The 26,098-nt window shown below is 40.8% G+C and overlaps 1 protein-coding gene across 3 annotated transcripts in view; it reads right to left on the bottom strand.

The window, feature by feature from the left end:
- Window positions 1–26,098, bottom strand: part of Cadps2 (calcium dependent secretion activator 2) — a 502,196-nt gene that overhangs the window by 1,496 nt on the left and 474,602 nt on the right. For all 3 annotated transcript variants that reach the window (XM_051151873.1, XM_051151874.1, XM_051151875.1), the window contains 2 exons: window positions 19,342–19,449; window positions 2,093–2,197 (listed from right to left, as the gene is read on the bottom strand). In XM_051151873.1, the coding sequence (XP_051007830.1) occupies window positions 2,093–2,197; window positions 19,342–19,449 (213 nt within the window). The remainder of the gene's footprint in view (window positions 1–2,092; window positions 2,198–19,341; window positions 19,450–26,098) is intronic.

Below are 26,098 nucleotides of genomic sequence, written 5' to 3'. Positions count from 1 at the left end.
AAGAAGAGAACTGAGGCTGTAGCTCAGTGACAGAGTGTTTGACTAGCACAAATGAGGTCTTAAGAGTCAATCTCCAGCACAGGAAAAAAAGTAAAAATAAAGTCAAACATTTATGAAACTTAATTGTATACTTAATACTTTTTCATTATTTATAGACCAGAGAAGAATGAATTGCTGCTGTAATACTTAACAAAGTTATTAACTGTGCTTTCATGTTAAATAAAATATTCACTTATGAGAAGATGTATTCTCTTAGCATAGCTTGTGTATAGGTTATTAGCTATCCTTATGTTGTACCCTTTCATTACAGACTGACTATTTTTGTCAACCATATCTCAATAAACTGAGAAACGGTGTGTGCTCTTTATCTGTTAAGATGCATTACTATGCCGGGTGTGGTCACATACACATACACACATGCCTTTAATCCCAGCACTTGGGAGGCAGGCAGCCTAGTCTAAAAAGCAGGACTATAAGAGAAACACCGTCTTTTGAAAAGTGAAACAAAATCAACTAACCAACCAACCAACGAACCAAGCAAACAAACAAGAGCGTTTTTAATTCCCTAAAACAAAAATATTAGCATTCTATCAACTAATGGTTGGCAGAAAGAATATGACTCTGACACACTCAGCATGACAGACAGAGGCTCAAAATTCGGCTGCTGGTGAAGACAGGCAGCTGGCCCTGTTTAAGTCACAGCGTAGACTGTGCTATCGACCGATATCTGCATATGTAAGGTAAACACGGTATCCTGATTTTCTTTTATGCAAAACAAACTTCACTTGAAAGCCGTCCAAGTTACATTTATAGAAACAAGGAAGAAATGAAGGTGAGGTACGCCACAGCTGAGCTTATCCCAGTGTGGAAGATACTTTGTTTTTTAAATGAAATGTGTAGCTGGAGACTCAAAGTGTCACGAGTGGCAGTAACCTTACTTCTTATTGGTCACTGATCATCACTGCTGTTATTACAGCACTGCTCAGTGTCTACTTTGAGGCAAATTGCCCAAATATGATTTTGGAGCCGGATTCATTTGTGGCTCTGACTTGTGGTAGCTTGTGTGTCGGCAGCACAAAACAGGTTGTGTCTGAGTTGCACCGTAGAAGCCGAGAGAATGGTGGTAACAGTTTTAATGTGAACGGACATTTCTTTTAGTGATGTAACTCAGTGCTACTCTGAAAACGTCAGCACGGGTTAGAGTCTTCTGGCGGCTTGTTAATCTATAGATCGCTGGGTCTTGTCCGGAATTCCTGACTCCACAGGTTTAGGCGGTTACCAAAGTACCTGTAGTTCTGACAAGTCCTGAGGGGATGCTGAAAGTTGTAGGTCAGATTGACACACTGAGAAGCACCATGTGTGCGATCACACATACCTGACCTAGTATGCCCCTAAGTAGCATTTGCATGTATACATAGGCGCCAGTATTAAATAGCACCAAATGGAAGGTCTGCATGAAACCCCTGCTTCTCGGCTTGTTTTCAGCTATAATACCAAAATAATTGATTTTCTGAGAAAAGTTAAACTTGAAGTAAATTTTTGCTTCCACTAAAATTTACAAAGTGAAAACTTATGTTGAAGAGATATTTTAAAGCTCTCAATTGTTAAAGACAATATGTACGCTAGTACCTTTTTCTCTTGAAGAACAAAAGTCCAAGTGCTTTACTGAATGCATGTAAGGTCTGATTAGCAGTTTCGGGTGATCTCTAGCAGTCAAAATGACCATCTCTACATGTAGGAAGAGGCATCTTTTTCGAAGGGATCTGGGCCGTGCCCATGTGTAACTTTCTAATAGTGCATGGGGAAATCACACATTCCCTTTATTTCATTGTTAAGTACAATTCAAAAGCCCTCACGATCAATCTGCCATCCTAACAAATGAACAGACTTTATTCTTACGTCAATGAATGTAAAGTCATTGTGGACCTACCGCATTCAAGTACACGTGCTGGTGGGGTTTATGCACATTGTCTTACACTCACTCACCTCCGCAAGCTTTTTTTTTTTTAATTTTTTCTTTTGGTGGGGTGGGATCTTACCACTGATCTTCACAGCTCAGTAGGCAATTCATGTTTCAACAGTGTTCATTTACCTTCACGATCTTGATGAGCGTCTTCAGTTGGTAAATATGAAGCTGGAGGTCTAGTCTGTCAGCCAGCCACACACAAATGACTTTCATAGAATTGCTGTACCATTGCTGGAAAGGGGAACGGGGCGGGGTGGAGGGGAGGAGGACAAAAAAAGGAAAACAGTCTCTGCAGTATTCATTTAGCAGATTCAGCAATGAGAGGGTAATGAGGCATTCTGAAATGAGCACAGATCAGCACTTGACGTCAATAATGCTATAATTTCCTATTAACAGAATTGTATGTTTTGCTGGCAAATCTGCTGGGCTGACCTAGGCCGTTCTTGACATGAATTAGCATTACAGTGTTTAGCTGTACCATATGCAGGGAAATCGTGCTTTTGGAAATCGTGCCTTTGCACTTTGCAGCCTAGTGGCCTGCTTTGCAATTTGTAAGTCACAATGGGCACTAAACACATTATTATGGGACTGGATGAATGGCCAAGCTGCAGGGGAAAAAGCCACCAGGTAAATAGTTTTCAGAGGGAAATTTCCTACTGGTCTTCACGTTATGAAAAACTCAGACAGTTAGTTAGGACTGTTAGAACGTAAGTCATGATGTCAGTGCCTAGAAGTAACATTTGGAAAAATGGCAAGAATCATCTACAGGTTCGTAAATGCTGAGCCTCGGTCATGCCTTTGTGTAAGTCAGCTATGAAGCAATTGCGAAGATGTTTTAACACTACTCAAATCAAGATCTGCTGACATTACAGGAGGGAGCCTCATCAAGATGGAACTCTTGTATGCTCTAAGACTCACAACAAAGCATATGTTGCTACCCAAATTATGAAAGGAAAAGATCTGCATCACTTAACAAGTATTTTTGAGGCTTCACATTTTTTTCCATTTATTATAACTCTATTGAGGGGAAAAAAAACCCTGGAATTCTTTGGAGGCATTTTCCTGCTCTGTACAATGTAATGTACATAGAGCAGAAAAAAAAACATAAAAATATTTTTTTGTATCCTATTTTCAAATATGGCATCTGATATTAATTGTGACATTAATATCAGAGATTCGGTGATAATGTGATAGAGCCAGGTGTTGATGATGATGTAACAATGCTGCCCCTCACTGAGGTAACAGAGAAATATCAACATTGATTTGGCATTTACAAAATGAAAGAAGCCCTTTGAAAGATTTTTTGGTGTGCTGCTTGTATGCATAAATATGATGACATACCACATATGTACCTGTTTTTGCATGTCCAAACACAGATTTTAAAAACTCTCTTCTCCTTATATCACAGTAAAATTTAACTTCTAAGAAATCTTAAGGACTGAAAATCTAGAATTCATCCAGATTTGGATTTATTGATAATTTAATGGTGATACACTGTAGCAGAGTAAGAAATGGTAGTTTAAGTACACGTAAAAAATGAGTTAATTGCACACTTTATTTCTATTTATTTGTTACTCTATTGTAGATGCAGGCATAATATGTGACAAGCAAACTGAAATAAACTGATTTACTAAATATGACCAAGCAGATTACTGAAAATGCCAAGTTTTACATTTCAGAATAGACCGAGATTTAAGTAGTTATTGTTTGTTCCCAATGAATACTTTGTTTACTGTTTGGTACAAGTCAAAATAATATTAAAAAGCTTTATAAAGTTTGATACCTACACCAATTAATTTTTATGAAATACATTGTTAGTAGATGCAGCACTGCAACTGGTATGCGTAGCCTCGGGATCTTTTATGGGAACATGCTACCTTTTCCTTCTGACATTAACTCTACATTCACTTATTCCAAATTACTTAGGCTTAGTTGCTTCTGTTTCAATGTAGCTGAACACCTGGGTGTGATTGTTAACACTGAGTTATCACACAACACTAAGACCCTACTCCTACACCACACTGACCAGATACTTTGCAACCTAACATGCTGTTAAAATAGATTAGAATTTAAAAATGTCTAGTCTCTTTGTATTGGACAGAAAATTTCTTTTTCCTGTTCGGGAGAAAATATTATACATCATATATAGGCTAGTACAACGTAGCAGTTAATATGCTAGTGTACATAGGTACATGGCGAGTTATATAAAACTGAGAGAAATGAAGTACTCCCTTAAAAACCACGCAATGTAAACATTTTTTAAAAATCCACATATAATTTCAAATTAGTTTAATTTAATTTCCCATCATGTATAAATGACATAATAATGCTATAATGGAAACAACACTTAATAGAGCACAGGCATTATAATTAATCCAACATTCCTAACATAGTGCCCAAATGATAAATTAAGAGAAAATGAAGTTGAGAATAAAATAACCTAAATGTAACTACAGAAATTGAGACAAACAGGATGACAGTTAAGGAAAATGTTTAAGCTACTTTTTGTCACTTTATTTTGGAGGCAAACATTGATCTAAAAGGAAAAATATCTAAGAAACGTTATCCTATCCGTTCAGAATGCATGCTTTTGGTTTAAGCCAAGGAAGTCTGAAGAATAACTTTGGCTAAACTGAGAAAATAGCTTGGGGCTCAGGGCTCAGCCTATGCCGCCATGAAGAGGCAGCTAACGACACCAGCACTCCTCTGCAGCTTTACTGTCTGTGGTGAAACTGGAGTTTTCTTCCCACCCCAGCAAAGCCACCAAACAGAAACTTCTCGCCGCTTCATGTTTCTGACACTGGAGTTAACACATCTTTTCTAAGGGTGGGAGACACAGTAGATCACCCTCCCCTCCCTTTTCGTTTTGAGAAGGGTCAAAATTGGGTAAGCTTCATGTGCCCCACCAAATCAAACCCAAGCAAGCTTTTGCATGAAACAAAGGAACAAACAAAACCAAACTTGGGTGAATATGCAAGAGAGACAGAATGTTAGGAAGTATCCTTTTTATTTTGGGAAAGTTAATTTTATAAAGTAACTTATGCGACTATTTGCTTTCCCCCCTCAGGAGCTCCCAAGAAGGGCGCAGCCACCTGTGCCAAAGCCCAGGGAATGACGTTTCGTTTTGTTCTTTGCTTTGGTCTACGCAAGAATAAGGCAGTAACTGTATATTTTACATTTTCCCCCCTCTACAGCAATCCATGATAACAGCCTACCACTTTAACCAAAAAAAAAAAAAAAAAAAAAAAAAAAGCTCCTTTTTCCTTTTGTGGTTCATTCAACTCCTGTAAGGGCACACACCACTTACTTCATTTTCTTGAGATATCTCTTTTAAAGCAAAAATAAAAGAAGAGGAAAGGGTAAGGTTGACTCTGTGAGACCCTTGTATTTATTCACACTTTTTGTGCATGACTGTAGACTGGTAAATCATATTAGCAGCCCGTCTCCCCATCAAGCTGCTACTTGCTTCCCAGCCCTGGGAAGGTTCAACAAATCATCAGGAGCACGGAAAACAGAACATCAGTCTAATCTAGTGTTTAAGGTGAAGTTTTCAAACCCAATCTAAGAAGATCTTTAGAGCAAGCAACAAGCTGAAGGGCTCAGAAGGTGGTATTGACAATGAAAGAGTGTGGAAATATTGAGAAGCACAGCGTTTGTGCATTTTTAATAACAGAAGGGTCAACAAGGGCACAGCTCCCTCAGTGCCAGGAGTTGCCACTGACTATGGAAATTGCCACACCGGGGCCATAAACGCTGGCAGTTCATCAGCTTTCTTAAACACCCCGAACCCCCTCCGCGGACCTTTAGTCTTGAATTAACAAACCAAAGCAATGAAAGAGGGTGCAGGCTGAATGGCTGGCATTGATCCCCAACTGTGTCTGCACTGCTACAGGCCCTGAAAATCTCTCTCCATTGTCAATAGAAATTGACAAACCTCCGTTCCTAAATAGTGCAGCTGAGCCGGGCGGGATCCACGCAGCTGTAAAGGGCTCTGCTCTTGGGGCTCGGGAGCAGTAACAATGGAACAGGCATGAGCTCTTTGTCAGCCTCAGACTCGGCAATTTTCTAACAAGGATTAAAGTTGTTTCTCCACAGAGCCGGTGAAAGGAGATTTAGCAACATACCGCGCTTTCTTCATGCAAGTTAAAGAGAAGTAGTTAAGGAATGTCATTATTCTGTTGACTAAAGGAGATACAAAACAAATATATTAAATATGCACAATCTCTCCCCTCCCCCCCCTTTTGCCTCATTTATAACATTTGGAGGATGATTCCATTAAGAATAACACTTATCGCCTGGGAACAAGCACTTCACATTTATTTTGGAAGTTTTATTTTTCCCGAAAGTCCAGCTGCTTGCCACCTGGAGCGAGGTCTCAATACACACTAATGCACAATGCCTTTAGACCCTCTGTGGCTGATATTCCTAAATCTGAATCACAAGACCCCATAGGGGTTGTATATCGAGGCTGCCTCAAGGAAATGATTTCTGGCAGAATGTAGCTTCTGATGATGATGGCGAAGGGAAAAATAGCTGCTTTGCCATGGCATGCATCTGTGATGTGGGTTTTTTCCCCTCTTAAGTGTTTAGATTTTTATTGATTACAAATTGGCACTAGTTGGTGTATTTTCATCCTTCCCCAGCTATGCTTATCTCAATAGGTGAAAAACAGAAAGCAAGGAGGGAAGGAGGGAGGAAGGAAAAAATGAAGAAGCAAAGAGAAAGGCAGGAGGAAGGAGGGAGAGGGAGAGGTAGGAGGAAGGAGGGAGAGGGAAAGGCAGGAGGAAGGAGGGAGAGAGAAAGGCAGGAGGAAGGAGGGAGAGAGAAAGGCAGGAGGAAGGAGGGAGAGGAAAAGGCAGGAGGAAGGAGGGAGAGAGAAAGGCAGGAGGAAGGAGGAAGAGAGAAAGGCAGGAGGAAGGAGGGAGAGGGAAAGGCAGGAGGAAGGAGGGAGAGGGAAAGGCAGGAGGAAGGAGGGAGAGAGAGAAAGGCAGGAGGAAGGAAGGACCAGCACTCTCCAGGGCAGGAAGGTGTGGTGGACCTGCTAGACTCCCAGAGTGGGAGAAGCTGTTTTAAAAGAGCTCGATTACTGGGCTTGAATTGGAATAAAACACAGAAAAGTCTCATTTTAGGAAACGTGAACTTTAAAATCCAATAGCTCAACTGAATTAAAGAACAAGCAAAAATTAAAAAAATACTGAAGGCTTTGGTATGAGTGAGAACTATAAAGCACCCTTTAGGACCACTTAGTGGTTCTAGAGAGAAACAAACATTCAGAGGCACTGGTGCCCCACAGGTTTAGCAGTACACTGAAAACACGCACGCTCTATTGGGTACCTATTGTTACTTCTGCCAGCAGCACATCTACTTAATAACTAAATGTATGGCTCTATTTCACTCACTTCCCATTTCTAAACAACCAAATGCAAATTTGATATTAATGTAACTTCGATACAGTAATGCTGCCCCCGCTACTCCCCTGCCCTGTCCCCCAATTCTAGGCATCCCACAGAAACTACCATATGCAGGTTCACAGACCAGATCTCAAAGCATAGTTTTCAGCCTCGAGCAGAGGAGCCTTTACAGCTGTGTGTCAGCTTAGAAAACAATGAAAGGCTGTATGCAAGGGAAACTGAAACCAGTTCACTGCAACTGAACAGAGGATGTGTTCAACCCACTGATAACCCTGTGGACAAGGCACAGCCATGGCCATGGAGGACGGGATGGAGCATGGAGGATCTCCTGGACATGGCAGTCAAAGGCTGGTGTTCCTACACCAGAGAAGAAGGAGGGCAGAAGGAAGGCGGCACAAGCCTCTTATCTATTTAATTAAGTGAATTGGTTGGATGACTTGTCAGTGCCTCAGTTTCCTCACCTGTATGAGGAGGTGCAGATCATAGGAGCTAGCCTAACACAATGGCTGTTAAAAATGCTGGTCATTTGGGGGCTAGGAAAGGAGTTCAAGGTAGAAAACATACTTAACATGTGTGAGGCCCTGTATTCTATTCTCGGGGAGGGAAAAAAAATACTGTGAAGTCAGACTGATTGTTTCAGGAAAAGGCACAATCCATCCATATGCGACTACACTGAAAGGGAATAAAAATCAAATTCTCATTGTGTCATTTTCTTTTCTTTTTTAATTTGCGGCTTGGATATAGCTTCATTCTTTCAGAATAAAGAAACAAAGTTTTGAGTTCCATAGATTTTTACTGTCTGTTATTTTGTTTCTAATTGATTTCTCGTTCTTAATAAAATACAGACATTATAAGAACGAGACAATGATGTGTAGCAAGGAGTGAGTAGTGAAAGGCTGGATTATCGCTTTTATTGCTGTTATTTTATATTACTACAAATTATTTTGAGACAGGGTCTTCTGTACTTCAGCTGTACTGCAGCTACAGGTAAATTTGAAGTTCTGATTCTCCCTTCTGTACCTCTGTGCTACAATTGTAGGCTGTGCCACCGTAGTCCTGGGAGCCAAACCCAGAGCTCTGTGCCTGCTAAGCAAGCACCTTATTATCCGAGTTACCTCTCTTGCCACACACTATTATTATAATCCTGGTTATAAAGACACAGAATACTTTTTTTTTATATGAAGTGCAAGTAAAATGAACTGAAGTCAACTACTAACACTAATAAAGTAACTGTTATTACCACATTTGCATATTTATGAATTGAAAATTGGATTTAGATTAAATACTTTACTTTTCAGAGATATATTTCATATAAGATTTTTAATTTATACTTTGGTTCCAAAGTATAATTGTGTTATTGTGTTTCCTTTATGGAAACAAGCTAGATTTTTGTATTGTTAGAAAGTTTCAATTCTTGAAGACAATTTAAAGCTCCTAGCATAAAGATAAGAAAACAACTCCTTTAATTCCTGGTGGCTGCTGGCTGATTGCGACACAGTACTGAGCACAGATACAAGGGGTTCCTCTCAACCATTTCAAAGATGCTCACCCAAGTTCCTTAACGTTGAAGAAATCCACACTGTCAGGCAGTAAAAATATCTACAAACCTGCTAATGTAAGGTGCGAGGTAAGGAAAGGAAGGGAATTCTTTGAAGAACCATATTCCTTGTTAGGATACTCAAATGGCTGCTATGTTCTAAATCTTATATAACCGCCCCCTGTGAAGTGTATTTGCCCTATTGCCTAATGCTTAAAAACACTAAAATATATTAAAAATAACACTTTGATGTTTTGTAATTTATGAGATTTTCCTTTTCTAATGTATTTATCTATTCTCATGAAGTTTAAGATGGCCTTGAACTCCATATAGAGTTAAAGGTGACCTTGAACTATTGATGTTGCTTCCTCCTCCTCACACTGGGTTTATTTTATTGAGGGAAGAAAAAGGTAAACTGAGCCAACAAGGGAGTGCTGACATCCACTGACACTTGCTGCATGTAGAAACAAATTTCCCTGTCATTGGAGTTCCAGACTTCCTCTTTTCAACTACCTGTGAATACTGTAGGTGAGATAGTCCTCAAATAGGCTTTCTTAGCCTCAGAGCAGAGTCCAAGCTCCACACCCTGCAAGATGCAGAGGCTCTACTTAGCTCACTGCTCTGTAATTAATCCCAAACTCTCTTCACTTCATTACACCCAAAGGCCCTTTCTATACTACATATGGGGCATCAAGATCAGTATTGTTTTATATTATTTACTATAGAAAGTAGGCAGCTGCCTCTGTAAATTTATTTTGTGGCTCTCTTGATGCTAAAGGCTAGTGATTATAAAGTTAAAATGAGTTATTCCACTCTTCTCTGTTCAGGGACAAATGAGGAGAGGCATACTGGTTTGGTTACCATTTGCACAAAACAAATGAATGGTTTGGCCGAAATCAGTATGGTATCCAGTCATAATAAAGTCTGTAATAGTCTGGGACACAGAAATCCTTTAAGAATGATTTTCTTGGGCACTAGGGTCATTTTTTTTCCAGTTGGATGACAATTTACACACTGTATATAACATTCTAGTCAGTATCTTATTTTAAATCAATAACATAAGACATAAGTAAGATACAGAAAGATTCAGGAATTGATACTAAATGGTACAATTTAATTTCCAGATAAGATCTAGGCTTGAGAATTTGCTGTTTGAGGGTCTTTTCATTTGAATTTTTTTGTTTTTTCTTTTTATTTTTTTAATAGAGCATGGGGAACATCCCAAAATCATGTCTTGAATGTATATAGGGATTGAAGCGACCGGCTGCCTCTGGGTCTATCTTGTTGCATCCCCACAGTGGGTATGCATCAAACCACAGAACCAATGGCTTTGCGTTAGGTTGGGTGTTTCTCAGCTTGTCACTCATGTTGGTTTGGAATTTCATCACCAACATCATCTCCCTGGCTATGCGCGTTCATATTCGTATGGAAGGCTCAGCTCATCACTTGTCTGCTATGAAAACAATACTGTCTCCAACCAGGGACGGCTAGGTGCTTTCAAGTTGTATGCTCCTTATCTTATAGCCAAGTGTCAATAATAATAATGCACAGTAAGTCTACCACTGGGTATGAGCAGCCACACGGTAGCCATAGAACTATGCTTTGAGTGCTCTCTTTAGCCCTGGCAGAGTGTTTGGAACACAGCATACATTACAAATGTGTTGGTTTTTTCCCCCTATTAGAAAATATAAAATGCTATTTGTATATATAAAATAGTTGTAAGACTTTTCTATAGAAAAAGGAGATAATTGTGTAGAGCCAAAGTCACTACTGTTTTGAATCACATTTTATTAATAGAAAAATCATTTAATAGGGACCTAATAAGTTGCTCCATTGGTAGAGTACTTGTCCTGCATACAGGAGCGAGGCCCTGGGTTTGACCCCCAGCACTGCAAGAGTCCAACAGATACTGAGGTTGTTGAAATAGTCAAGGAGACAATTGTACTTGTCTAAAGAAATGGACCACAGGACTAAAACAAAGCTAAAAATGTGACCGTCATTTCATGTTGGGTGATTAGTGATGTGTGGCAGAAGTGTTACAAATAGAAAAAAAAAAAACTTCCATGCCCGTATTTGTGAATTAATACATAGAGCTACACTAGCACTGCCTGGTAAGATGGCGTGTTCAGCTCTGGACCGGCTTCTAGACTGTCACCCAAGAATCAAGGGATGAAGAATGAAGCTGTTCCTCCAGAACGTGCCCAGGTATACCAAGACCTGCTCCAGAACGTGCCCAGGTATACCAAGACCTGCTCCAGAACATGCCCAGGTAGACTGAGGCCTGCTCCAGAACATGTCCAGGTATACCAAGACCTGCTCCAGAACGTGCCCAGGTATACCGAGACCTACTCCAGAACGTGCCTAGGTATACCGAGACCTGCTCCAGAACGTGCCCAGGTATACCGAGACCTGCTCTAGGTATCTCAGCTTCTGGGGCATCTCTGAAGATCGAGCTGGGAAAAACACACATCTGGGAAATTTGTGTGCCCGTTGACTTTGTGAGCCGTTTCTAGCACTGTGGAAGCGTAGGTTTCTCTGTGTGGCGGGGTGCATGAGAGCACTCTTGGAGTCTGAGCGAAGAACCCAGGGAGGGTAGAGAAGGGAGACCACAGTATAACCTTTTAGTGTCATTTGGTGGATAGACACTCAGACTGGGTACGAATTGTGTTGGTGCTAACTCTCTGGCAGTTTTCAAACCATCTACTTGAAGCACAGGGAGAAATACATAAAGAACTAACGTGGACGATTACTTTCTAGTAATTTGAAAGGGTACTCAATTTAGTCCTGCGCTGCATTTCCATCTTTAAGTATGTCATAAATATCTATCCTGCAGATGAAATGGTGGGGCACTGTTTCTCATGAAGATCTGTGTGCTCTTAAAGTATAAACTCCTTCAGGACAGGTACCTGCTTAGCATTAGCCTCCCAGCTGTTTGCACAGCATGCTTTGTAGAGGTGAGCAGTAAATGCAGGCTACATAAAACAATGATTAACAAGAGAGGTTGCCGCATCTTCTAATTAGAACCCAACTATGTGTGATGAAGTTAACATCTAACCTTTGATTCCCAGTATTCACCACGATTCTTTATACATGGCGGTTTGTCTGTACACTCTCCACACGCATGATATACATCGTAGAGGGTATGCTACACCGAGAAACAAGTGCAGATGGGACTGGCTAGGAGGAAAGTCAAGAGAAAGAACTATCGTAGTAGAAGAAAGTTCTACAGATGCCAGAGCGTACATATGGGAGAGCTATGAATCACAGTGTATACATAGGAATAAGGCTTGAAGGAATCTTGCCCAGCCGCATTTAGATACTGCACATTATCCCTACTCTAAGCACGACGGTGAACACCTTGCGAAATTTCAAAGCACAGCCATGACAATGATTAAAGGGCTGGGAGAGGGGCCTGTGACAAGAAGCTAAACAAATAAGGATTATTTATCCAGGAGTAGGCATATATGACGGGTGCCTTAATAACAGTCTTCATGCATACAAAGGATTATTGCTTAGAGGACACTGGTACCTGGTTTTTGTTCTCCAGTGAGCGGAAGAGGGGAAGTGAGCTTAAAACAGAGCATGGAGAATTTGGAAGATGTGAGTGTTAGGACTTTCCCTTTTTACAAACCAAGTGATTGGCTCCCACTAAGAGAGCAGAATTTAGATTTTCACCTTTTCTAGGCATGGGCAGAGATTAGGAAATAAAACTTCTTGGTAGGAGAGTTGTCAATAAGCATCTTTATGAATCATACTTTAATTTAGCTTCCTCTCAAATCATTCAATAAGTACATCAAATGATGATTTTGGCCAAAAGGCTACTTTGTCTCACCGATATTTTCGTTTTCAAATTCGGATTTAGCCAATATTGGCAACCTGGCTGACACCCCTGTGTCCACCAGCGAATGGTGCCAAGCCTGCAGAGGGGCTGCAGGGAAGCGACTCACAGGAGGGCAGCCACAAGCTACTACAGAACCTGGCCTTGGAGCTAGGCTTGTCATTTGTTTATGAAACTGGAACCGGAAGGAAGGAGAGTAGCTCCGAGTTCTGTGCAAACACCACACGGGTCAATTGGTAGGGATGTGGGTCTCAGCGGAGCTGGGGGAGCCTGGGCATTTCAATAAGGCAGCGGTGGCCAGATGCTGTGCAGGCATGCCACGTCAGCTGTCAGAAGCCAGCATGTACCAGACTCTACATGCAAGAGTTAGGACCTCCAGACAAGCCTAAGGCGAAGGAAGCAGAAGATCAGTCTAAGTCGCTTTGGTTTGGTTCCACATATTGCTTACAGCCTATCCAACGCTGGGGCATAAGCTCAACACTGTTTTAATTTCTTCAATAGTGAACCTCTGTTAGGAGCTTCGATGTGCAGTAGAGATATTCAATTCTGCAAACAGAGTTTAGGAACGTTTCTTCGACATGAAAACTTTGTCACCTGCTGTTTGTCCATAACAACTCTAGCATTTCTGAGGGTATAAGCAGCATTTCTTTTTTCTTATGCAAGCAAAAATATCTCCCATGAGTTTGCAAGTGTCTCCCGCACCCCCACCCCCCCAGCACCCCTTTAATTCTGAGCACAATTAAAGGTGAGTTAAGGCTCTGGTGGAAATCTAAAGAGCATCAGCAAAGCTGAGCACTGCTCAGCTTTTGAATTGCTTTTCTCCTTCTCGGTTCTTTTAAATGGTTTTCTATGGCAGGGGCATTTTTCTTAATTAGTCACAGCTAATTAGTGTTCTGGCATAGACGAGTAATCAGAAATGTCAGAACTGCAAGGCTACATGGCCCTAATCCTTTGATAATAATTTAGCCTCCTGGGAGGGCCCCAAGCTGCGGTAAGTAGTGACTGACAATAAGGCAAAATTAGGCGGGCGGCAGACCATTAGGATAGAAAAATAAAAAGCACTACCAAATCCTGCTGAGCACCATCAGGCAACTAACTGCAGTGCCAGATGAGGCGCCTGTTTAAGCCTGTGTTGTTAATTAGCTGATTCTACCAGCGCCGCCACAGATGTCCAGGTGCCTCATGCAAAGATGTGTGTTTCTGGGCATGTGCCAAGTGACAATTGTGGACCACGATCACATTTCAAGAACTGAGGTTTAAGAAGTCCACGTATGTCTTGAAGATTCTTTTGAATTATCAAAGAAATAAGATCAACAAGCTACATTTTTTTCCTTGTTGGGTTTCTCTGAGGCAATTAGGCACGCTCATCTCAGGTTTCTCGGTTTCGACTCAGCTGCAGTTTAGATTCACATGAGGGCCTTTGGCCTCTCAGGACGGCGCCCGGACTTGCCACAGCTATTTTGGCATACACTGTACAACACAAGTAGATGCTTTTAAAATAAATTCTTACACTTACTAATAATGACATTAAAATGAGGATTACTAACACACGTGGTCAGGACAGCCATGATGCTGCACGTGAGAATGCTTGGAAAAGCAAAGTGAGGTCTGAGGCTGAGGAAAGTCATCAAGTGTCTTACACTTGCGAGTGTCTTAAAAGTGGTCAAAACAGCTTCAGTGGTCAACTGCAATGTGTAAAACAACGCAGGAAAACCAGAACAACATCTGGAAAACAAAATGTTGACCTGGCCGCGAGAGCTCTGAAGCACAGAATGAGACAGATAAGAGACTGCTTCTAAAATCCAGACAGCGAACTTTTAAAATCAACCCCTGGCACACACTGAGGCAGAAAAGTTGCGCAGCATAGTAATAGAACTACGTTTCTTCAGGGCTCCTCAAACACCCTGCTGTACTTGCGTTATCATCCTTCCTGCTAATGGTGGAGGAACTGGGTACCACACAGGTGTCATGGGTGCCACACTGGTGTCATGGGTGCCACACAGGTGTAACGGGTACCACACATGTGTATCACACAGGTGTCATGCGTAACATACAGGTGTCATGGCGTGCATAGTTTCTGATTGCTCTTAGAAGTTCTGGATGCAGATAATGGGCCAAGACAGAATGCTTTACATTAATCTACTTTTTTTTTTACAGAGAAAAAAGAAAATCTTTGTCAGCAGATGTCTATGTTAATTTAGGTAGACTTTAGAACAAATGCCCAGTAATTAGAAAGTAAAAGAAAGTAATTAGAAAGAGGGAAGCTGCTATTATATTTAAATTGACATTCATATACACGAGAAGATATCTTTAATAAGAGAATTGCAATGTGAGAGGACAAAGACAGGTTTTCACTGTATTCAGTCTCATTCCACACTCCTTATAAAGGCTGACTACAAAGAGAAGTAAGAGCCCTTACCAAAAGATAACGGCTTAAAGCGTATACTGCCCACTCTAAATGTACCTGCCCAAAGGTATCATGGAACCGGAATGAAGTTTTATCTAGTGGTCAGTGTATCTCTCTCTCTGTCCCCCCTCCCTCACATCTCTCTCCCCCTCCCCCTTCTCTCTCCCTCTCCCCACCCACCCTCTCTCTCCCTCTCCCCCTCCCTGTTTCCCCTCTCTCCTCTCCCCTCTCTACCTCTCTCCCCCTCCTCCTCTCTCCCTTTCCCCTCCCCCTCTCTCCTCCCCCTCCCTCTTCCTGTCTCTGAAGGTCTCTCCATATAGCCCAGAGTACTCTTGAACTTTAGATCTTCCTGCTTCAGCCTTGTGAGTGCAGGAACTACAGATGCGCACCATCACACCCAGCTCAGGAGTCACTCTTATCTATGCTTTGTTGATTTGTGTTATTTGTGGGGCAGTCACATCGGAACAGACTGACTCTTTAAATAAGTCAGGAGCAGTACTCCTGGTGTTACAGAGCATAAATAATGAAATCTTGGACCAAGAGATTTTGGCCATGGTGTTGACAGTCTGGATTAAACACATCCTGAGCATCTATGTCTCCCTCCTTCTTATTTAGACCAGAGACAAGAGACTCTAAGAACAAAATTAATTTCGTTTGGAAATCATTTTTCGTTGTATTGTTCTCATGTTTTACTCTTTGTGATAACACATTTGTTTACTGAACCTACTTATATAGTAAATGTTAGTTTGGCTCAAAATGTTTAATTGAGGTTTGTTGTTGTTGAACTAGAAAGAATTCTTTTCATGCCATGCCTTTAGGAATGAATCCTGTATAAAAGCATCTGGATGAGTATAACTGATTACCTATCATTTAAATAATTTCATTTAATTTTATAAGACATAACAACGTTAAAAAACTCCTAGAGATGAAATTCCTCAACAATTAAGCATTTAATCAGTTTATAACACAAGAGAATGCTTAAGCTGCATGATTTGCCAATTAGATACTGCACCCTGGTGTGCCTTCAGCAACAGGAAAAGTAAAACGAGGTTCTTTAAGGGGATTCCAGTTGGGCACGCCCAATACAAGTACCAAGGTTTAGAGAACTGGGCAGTGTTAGGGTCCTGGGAAGAGATGTGCTTTGGTGAGTCTTCTGTCTCAACTCTAGTTCTTGGATTTTATGAAAGTATTTGCAGAGAGTGCCCTAGTGGCTTTTACTGGGGGATGTCCTAAGTAGAAAGTGTTTTATAAGTTTAAGCAATTATAGGACAAAAAAAAAAAAAAAAAAAAAAAAAAAAGCATATTTGTCCTAAGAGTTTTTGACTTCTATTTTTGTAATTTAAAATTTTTATTTAAATAATTTGTTCATATTACACCTCTATTGTTTTCCCCTCACTTGTATCTTCCCATTCCCCCCTCCCTCCCTCTTTCATCCTATCCCCCTCCCCTAGGTCTGTGACAGAAGGGGACCTCTTCCCCACCATATGATCACAGCCTATCAGGTCTCATATGGGTAACCTGATTCCCCTTTCTCTGAGTGCCACCAGGCCTCCCTACCAAGGGGAAGTGGCCAAATAGAGTTCATGTCAAAGTCAGTCCTCGCTATCCACACAACTGTGGAGAATGTGCTGACTTTTAGAGGACACTATGAACTTTGATTCTTCAAGATTTAATATAAAATGTAAATTGATAATGCTTAAGTCTTTAGGGCTAATGCATATTTAAGCCATTTCTATATTTCATACACTTAAGTCAAGAAACAGAACTGCTTGTCTATGGAGGTTGAAACAAGAATAGCAGTGCAGGACGGACAGGTCACGAGTTTTAATATGGTATGGGGCCATGTAAAATAGGGGGGATACTGCTGTTCTCATCCCTAGATGCCCCAAAACAGCAGGCACAAATCTAGGGCAGTGGTCATTCTTGTGCCTTAGTGAGCGGCACCATTTTTAAAATTGAGCTCTGGGCTATTTCATCATAAATTAGGGCAATTAAGAAGTGTAACTGATGAAAGTATTAGAGGCCAAGGGTATGTTAAGCAGTATGGGAAGTTCCACAAATACTTTGATAGCCCTTCTCACTGATAGGGCATCACCTGCAAAGAAGACTATGAACTATATCACATGAGTTATATTTTAAAGTGTCAGAGACACTTTAAATGAATATATGTCTTGCAGACTAATAGTTTTTAAATAAAATAGTGTTCGCATATTTCTAAGTGAATTTCATTTGGGGAAAAGGCTATTATTCTTTAAGAGTTGAGCCCTATATTGTATGATCATAAATGGAGGCACCGCATTTTACCAAACTGGATAAGACCACTCCAAGTTAATACATCGTGTGTGTGTGTGTGTGTGTGTGTGTGTGTTGACTTGCACCTAAACTTGGGAGGCTCCATTTACTAACTTGTATAGGATGTAGTCTAACTGGAAGAGTGAAAGTTTGCCACTATGCCCAAGTACTACTGTTCTCTTCAATCTTTTATCTGTAATAGGCTATGGTTACTAACAGTGCATTTTGGGCCATTATTTTCAACTGTTTTTTGACACCTAACAGTATTATTTTAAGCTCCAGCCAAGTAGATTTCCAATAATTATATAATGTCTCTTCAGTAATGATCAGTTGCTTAAGCTACACGCTCTATTTTACCTTTCAACACATACTTGATAACCTCTCATTTACTAACTGTAATTGAGGCAATTCAGCCTCGGCTAATTAGGGGCTCTTAGTACCCCTCATCTATGCTATTCTTGACAACATACCAATAGAGTCAGGGTTCATTTTCATTTTTAATTAAAGTAACAAATATGTGAAACTTTAAAAAAATATAGAAAGTTTGAGGACATTACAATTATTTTACAAATAACAAGTCCAGTTCTCTACTGGGGAATGCATAAAAATTAGAAGAACCTCTTGATTTAAGTACCATGCTTGGAAAGGACCAAGCCAGGTGCTCAGGTGTACATAACAGGACAATTAGGTGAATAAACTGTGTGGATGCTGGCCTCCCTGGGTCTGCTTTAGTTAGCTCTGATGATTACTGAAGTTACCTCTGCAATCTTCTGACGTTCAGTGAACGAAGAAGAGTTAAAGAGGGGAATATCTTGAAGGTGAAAAAATTTCTATCCTTATCTCCTAACTGTCATAACTGGCTAAGCTTTGTAGCGAGCAGGCCACTGAGACAAAAATATCTTGAAGATCTTCAGAGAAACAACCCTCCCTCCCAACAGTGAGTGTGTCTAGACGGGGCTATTTACAGAACAGCTCTACCCTGTTTTCTCCATCAAATATGTATGTTCTCTGACTGGGAAGAAATATCACAGAAATAGCATGAACGTACCATTCTTTTTCTGTTCAACAGTTTTGAAAATCACCACATAAACGAAAGAAAGTAAGAGAAGTTGGAACTAAAACATATGCCCGTCAACTCAGAGCGATTCCAAGCCCAAGCAGAAGTTGCCAACATGGTGTCAGTATTTTGTAAAGGAGCCAGCTGGGTAGATGATAATTTTTCTACCCCTGCAGGGCATCAAAGCTTTTAGGAAATCATTCTTTTCACACACATTAACACGTATCTTATTAAAGACAGATGATACTTTTATTGTAAAATGGCATGGAAACATAAAGTCTGAAAGATAAGGCTCGCTCTGACCACCCAGTCACACAAACTGCACACGCTGACACGACAGACCACGGTGGGGTGATGACGTAGCAGGGACCTTCGGCAACTGCCACAGCTGCAGTGTCACGACGAAGCCCGTGAATTGCTGTTATGAAAACATTGGCTGTAACTTGCATAATTAAATGAAACTGCCAGAAAAGCATTTCTAAAACGCAGAGAAGACGCATGTAAACACACTTCAAAGAAAGGACCTAGCTTCAGAATCGGCACTCGGCAAGCTACACAGTTACGTCGCCAGCACGGTGCCGTTTCCTCTGAACTGTGCGGCCACAGCAACAAGTGAATGACAACACTGTTATGGTGAGTGCTCTCTTAGTTACCTTTAGGGAAACTTGGTCAAGTATCTAAAACTAACCCCCCCGCTCCATGCCTAGTTGTTCCGCTTAAGTGAAGACCTCAGTACTGACAGATGTAATCAACATATATTTTTCGTGCACATCAATATTCAAAATCAAGATAAAAATGTTCAATGACCTGTGGCTACTACGGAAGCTACTTACATCAAAGAGCTTTTCTATATACATTTCTTCATTGACTTTTTCTCGAAGAATATCCTGGTTTTGCCGAACAAACATAATGTAGGTATCTGCCAGATCCATTCCTGGTTTCTGTTGTATGGGAAAAGCACGAGGGATGAAAAAAAAAACTTGTCAGTTCTCACTTCTGAAGCTTTTATTTAATAATATTTTGAAACACAACTTTGATAGCTATCGAAATTGTTCACTCCTGTGGAATATGTTTAGACCAAACCAACAATGACTTACACGTGTAAAAGTTTATCACTGATCTCTATTACTTAAGGCCATATCTTTTAAAAGAGGTTTTTTTCAATTGCTTGTATGTGTGCATCTGTGTGTGGGTATGTGTATGCGAGTATAGGTGCCCTCTGACCCCAGAGGTGTGGACTATCCTGCTGCTGGACACCACAGGCAATTGTGAGCTGCCCAACATGGCTGTCAGCAAGTAAGCGCAGGTCCTCTGAAGGGGACACACATTTTTTAAATGCCGAGGCATTTCTCCAGTCTCCCATACATATCGTTTGCAAAAGTGAGCATCTTGAAAAGTCAATGAGTCAAGAAGTATAAATGAGGAGATTAAAAGAACATTTCTCAGTAGAAATATTGTTTCTTTTCTTTTTTTTTTAAAGATTTATTTATGTATACAGTGCTCTGCTTGCATGTACTCCTACAAGCCAGAAGAGGGCACCATATCACATTACAGATGGTTATGAGCCACCATGTGGTTTCTGGGAATTGAACTCAGGACCTTTGGAAGAGCAGGCGGCGCACTTAATCACTGAGCCGTCTCTCCAGCCCTGAAATATTGTTTCTTAATTGTAAGTATTATACAACTGACTTATTACCTGCCATTGGTTCATCGGTGATGTGGACACCATTAATTGTCCCTGATTTGCCTCTTTTGAGTACTATGGGTTTTCAAGGAGTACAATGTCAATGTTCTTGTTAAGATTAGTAAAACACTAGGCAACTTGGGAAAACATTTAATATCAAGTAAAACAAAAACATTTTGGATCGCCAATTCTTCTACTCATTACTTACCAATAATACCTTATGGAATTTTTATATTATAGAAGTTCAGTAAGAATATCAATAAATTTGTCTCTCATGTAGAACCAAAGAGGGGACCTAGCTATATTGTCTAGCATTTGGTATTTTCTCCTGTTAGAAGAGGCAGGGCAGTTAGCATTATTCTTCCTTGCTCTAGACTTTAAAAAAAATCAGAATAAGGGTCAAAAGTCTTCATAGCTGCCAGAGATTTCCTTCTCAACTTATCATTAGCTCTTTCTCAAGTTTCATATGGTAGGCTGACTGATGGAAAACATTATTTATATCACTTACATCTGGGGCTGACTCAACCTGTATTGAATTATTTGATTAGAGTACAGCATTAGTAAGAACATAGCAGTAGAACTGATGGCCAAGTAAGATAGTTAAGCTTACACTATGTCATGGACGTAGGACATGCTTCAGCCTTTACTAACAGGCTCATTTGCAAAAGTGAGTCCTGAAAGAAAATCAGGTCAAAGAGGCCGTGAGCTGTTGAACTATTCTGACTTCTGCAGAAGCAGCACACGGTATAGCTCTGACCGATGGCAGCATGGTGGAGCGTCTCCTTGCACATGGGATAGATTTGACCGATGGCAGCATGGTGGAGCGTCTCCTCGGGAGGGAGAGATGGATTTTGCTACTTTGTGCTCTTTCTGAGGAGGGTGGATTGGTATTTTATATGCCATAATAAGAGTGCCCGTCTTTAAACCACTGCATTCATAGGCACCAGATGATTTTAATTCAATGATAAACATCAGACTTTATGGTAGATGCTTATTTTTCTGTTGCAGTAAACTTGCTTGCTATGTGGTTGAGGATGACTTCTCACTTCTGATCCTCTCTGCCTCCATTTTCCAAGTGCTAGTGTTAGCATCATGTACCACCATGCCAGTGTATGGGGTGCTGGGAACGGAACACAGGGCTTTGTGCACGCTAGGCAAACGGTCTATTAACTGGGCTATACCTCTATCTCTGGTGACATAAATTCACCTTAGAATATAGAGAACAAAAACTCAGGAATTTTTTACAGCATAACCCTGATATAACTAAAAAATTATGTTAAAATCTAAAACAACTATTTATGCAAATGTTCTCACAAGTGTCTCCTCTGAGAGCATTCATATGCAATGTAGGGAATACATTGTCAAGCGAGTGGAAGCAACAGAACAAGTCCATTCCTTGTTTTTCTGTATAATCCTCACAACTGGTGTCTTAAAGTTTTAAGTAACTACAAGGATAATGAACACAAATCTAGGTTGTGTTTATTTTGGGGCAGTGAAGTTTATGCATCAGTTTTCATGTGGAGCAGTGGGGTCATTTGTACAAAGATTACCAGTCATGATTCTGCAGAGTCAAATGACTGATATGTCATGTGTTTCTCCTCTGTGCTTCTCAAACTTTGTCACAACACTGAAGATGAGAACACTCGGAAAGCCTGCTGGCATGGGATGAAAATGACATGAGGCCAATTTTTTCACTTACTGCCGAGGGAACTTGGCATCTGAGTTTCACGCAAGTGCTTGCAAACAAGAAGCTATGAGCCCATAACAGGAAGGCATCGAGCATAGCCTGCCTGCGCTGGGGCTGAAGGGAGGCTTGCCCTTCCATCATGACTCCCTACCCAAACCTTTTTTTTTTCCCAAAAATTCCCACTTCTTGAAAGAAAACTATGCTTAGAAGTTTAATCCAATCAGTCGCTTCCCTCAACAGTGGAAAGCAAGTTACCACCAGGAAGAGCGGGGAGTAGTGGTTGGCCTGTTTCCTTTCACAGAAATTCCTGTGGCCTTGATCTCTTCCAAGATAACACTCGACATTGTAAAACACTGTCCACGAAGAGTTTATTTTTCACCATCTACAGCCAATGAACACTCTGCAGCTTAGCCATAAAAGAAAACACAAATCCGGCTCCTTACTGACAGACACCAGTGCAGTGCTCTCACCTGAACACTGAAGCGAGTTCTGCAACCTCGGAAGTGGGTAGGGGGAAAAGCTCATCCAAGTTTGTATTTTAAAAAATCACATTTTCTTCTCTTTTGGCAAATTCAGATGTACTTCCTTGGAAAATAAGCCTAGGGTTCTTAACATTCCTCATCAGCATCACTCCTTCCTTTATCTTGGCGCTGCTTACCTGTTCTTGAAACTGTGACATATGGGAGTTTCACACCTAGTGAATATATTTTCATGCAGTTTGTGGCATGAGACTATAGTCATTAAGAGAAGCTACACAAGTAAGAGGAACTGCAACACCTGGTGACATGTTCCAATTAGAGTTATAGTTCTTTGAAACACTTTATCCTTCATTTGGTGCACGAAGGGTAATTATCTCTGATAAATTGCTGAAAAAGATGCAATTTTCCTTTTAAACAGTTTCTGCCTTCAGTACAAATGTGTTTGGATAGAAGACATTATCGCTGGCTCAGGGCTCCTTTGTGCCAAGGCTCTGGTTACGCGGCGGCGGTGGAATTTACACATCCAAGAGTCACTGCTTCTCTTTGCAGCATTAGCTGTTACCTTATGAGTTGATGCTTTAGCAAGCCTGCGAGCTAAGCTAAGCGCTCTGATAGCTGTTTGTGTACACCTTGGAACATGGATGAAAAGAATGTTTGCAACTGCAGTGTGGTGGCGGTGGGGGTGGGGGGTGGGGGGCCAGGGGGAGGGGGGAGGCAGCTCCAAACTCTGGTACAAGCAGGTGCGTCTTCCCATTCTACCAGAAGTGCACCCTGTGAGACATCAACGCTGATGGGCTCCCATGCCTTTTCAGCAGAAATCCTGCATCCTACAGAGCCATGTTTAGAAATCTTCTCTGTATTTATAATTAAATTACAGTTGCCTTAAGGACTATGAGAAAATAACAATTAAAAACCACGTGGCGAGCACGCTATTGAATACGGTTTAGGATTATAAAATTATTCTTTTCATATTTTCAGTTTAAACCTCTGAGACCCTCAGCCCACCACATGGACTTATTAGGATAGGCTAGTCGGCTCCAAACACAAAGAGTCCCTCAGTCACTTTTAATCTTCTGCCCAGGAAAGGCCAATTTCAGCCAACAAAGCTACAGTAAGGGGACATAAAGATAGAAACAATTTCCTCCATAAACATGAAGAAATCAGTAGCCACAGAAGGAAAATGAAATAGTTTAAGGTGAGTTCTTCTGACGTTGGTTGTACAAGTAACTGAATACACCAGTGAATGAAGAAGCAAGGATGTAGGCTCCGGCATGTTTTTTTTCCTTCCAAGCATTAATTACTAGTTAACCCAGCAAGAGGAACATACCACTTAAAAAGAAAGAAAAAAAATTCCTTGCTAATTATATGGTGCAAACGCTTTTACTTTCTGCTGCTCTACCTAATCCCACAGGTGCGAGTTTTCACTTCCCTATTCATAAGTAGGTCCGACATGGCAGTCATTTTTCACAGTGACAGATTTAGATGTAGAAGAAGCTGCTTAACCTTCTACTAGAGGTTAAGGATACACTACACAAACACTGTCATGGTGTCTGTTTAACAAGGAGACACGCTTTAAATACACCATTCCTGTCTGAAAGATTAACTAGACACTACAGTGTAATGGACTTAGTTTAAAAGTGCACTTCTCAGACTCCCCCTCCCCCCCGAAAAAAACGCTCTCGCATTAGAGAAACGATCAAGAGTGAAACTATGTTATCCCTGCATATGAGGAGCTGTGTCCTTCGCAAGTGAGATGTTCATGTTTGGTTACACATTACCACTGACAAAGTAAAAGGCATGAGACAAGACCGTGGCGTTGGGATCGGAAAGTGTGGCAGAAACCTCTTGCAGCCAAGTTCAGGCTCGATAATAACTCAAAAACTGATTATTGGGGGACACATAATTGTCTTGGTGGTTGTTTTAAAAAAAGCATGTGTTTTCACTGTTTACTGTATATATTTCATCATTTTGGTATTTACACATCAATTTCTGTGTCTTGTATTTCAGTAAAAATATTCTACAGTATTTCAAAAACAGTTTGAATATATATTCTCAAAAATTTTAGGCACTGAATAGCTAAGTATTCTGATGATGATACTATAAAAATATACCTAATTTACTTTTTAAAAAGGAGTAGCACAAATATATTGTATCTGTGTGTAGAAAGCCCAAAAAGAATAGAGCAAAAACCTTCAAACTAGACTGAAGCTACCTTACACATTATGTTTACCTATAAAGAGAGGACTAGCTTATGGAAGGGGACAGGGGGAAGAAATTTAAATAACAAAATTTATAGGAATATGTCTCTTTCAAGACCTTGAAATGGATTTTCTATTTTTTTAAACAGTGAGACAAATGTTATCTCTTAATTAACATATATGAGACCTGAGGTTAGGTCCCTAACAAGGTATGCAGAAAGTGGGTGGCAGGGAGCAGGGGAGAGAAAGGGGGGGGGGAGAGAGAGAGAGAGAGAGACAGAGAGAGACAGACAGAGAGACAGAGAAAGAGAGGAGAGACAGAGACAAAGAGGAGACAGAGAGACAGACAGAGAGAGAGCGAAAGAGAGAGAGAGAAAGAGAGAGAGATTTTATGATTCCACTAAACGTTATTATGCTTTTCCTGACCCAAAATGAGGAGTAGGGCTGTGGAGATGGCTCATTGCATCCAGTTTTGGCTGTGGGAGCATGAAGAAGTGAGTTCAGATCCGATTACCTGAGATTTCCAGCTGCATGTGCCTATAATTTCCCTACTAGGGAGGTGGAGACAGACAGATCCTAGGCAGCCAGTTTTTCTGAGTAGTGACTCTAGGCAAAATGGCAAGGTTCAGTGAGAGACTTTGTGTCAGAAGAGAAGGTGAAGAAGTAACTGAGGAACACAGTTCAACAGCAATCTCTGACCTCCACACATGGTTGCACATAATTATAAACACACACACACACACACACACACACACACACACACACACACACACACACACGGAAAATCTGAATTAAAGGTGGCACATCCTGGGCTAGAGAGATGGCTCAGTGGTTAAGAGCACTGGCCATTCTTCCACAGGTCCTGAGTTCAAATCCTAGCAACCACACTGTGGCTTATAACCATCTGTAATGGAATCTGATTCCCTGCTCTCGTGTGCATGAAAACAGAGCACTCATACACATAAAGTAAATAAACAAATCTTAAAAAAAAAAAAAATGGCACAACCTTTAGAATATTTCTTCCAGGCTTGAAGCAGGTAACAAAATGTTTTAAGAATGTACTTTTCAGACAGTCCTGCACTTGCGAGGTAGGACACTCTTCTACTGCAGAGCTTTCTGTGTGCTCCCTTGCTTCCCAGGTTGTCAATAAGAGTCAGAGCCTCCCACAAGGTCTGAGAACACTAACTGGACACTGTGACTGCTACGTCTGAAGCCCTTGTAATGGAAGTTGTCACACTGATTTCACTCCAATGAAGGCTCTGTATTATTTCTTTTAAGAGGTGGCATAATTCATATTCTAACATGTCTAGAAACTGTTGCTGTAAGTATGAGTGCACTCAAACACTTTCGGTCTATTACTGGAGAAAACCTTTCCAAGAAAAGGTTATGTAAATATTAAAAAGAATAGTAGGGTTGAGGCCCCATTAGCTTTTCCCCTTCGATGTTAGCATGTTAGCGCTGACATGTTGCTCCTTCCCCATTCACACATGTGCTTCTGACACTGTTTATTTTTTAGGTAAGGTTACCTAAGCATTCAGTGCT

Source organism: Acomys russatus, chromosome 10, assembly GCF_903995435.1.
Source record: "Acomys russatus chromosome 10, mAcoRus1.1, whole genome shotgun sequence".
NCBI classification, from domain to species: Eukaryota; Metazoa; Chordata; class Mammalia; order Rodentia; family Muridae; genus Acomys; species Acomys russatus.
Note: the sequence above shows the minus strand (reverse complement) of the source record. Positions and strands in the feature narration are given on the sequence as shown.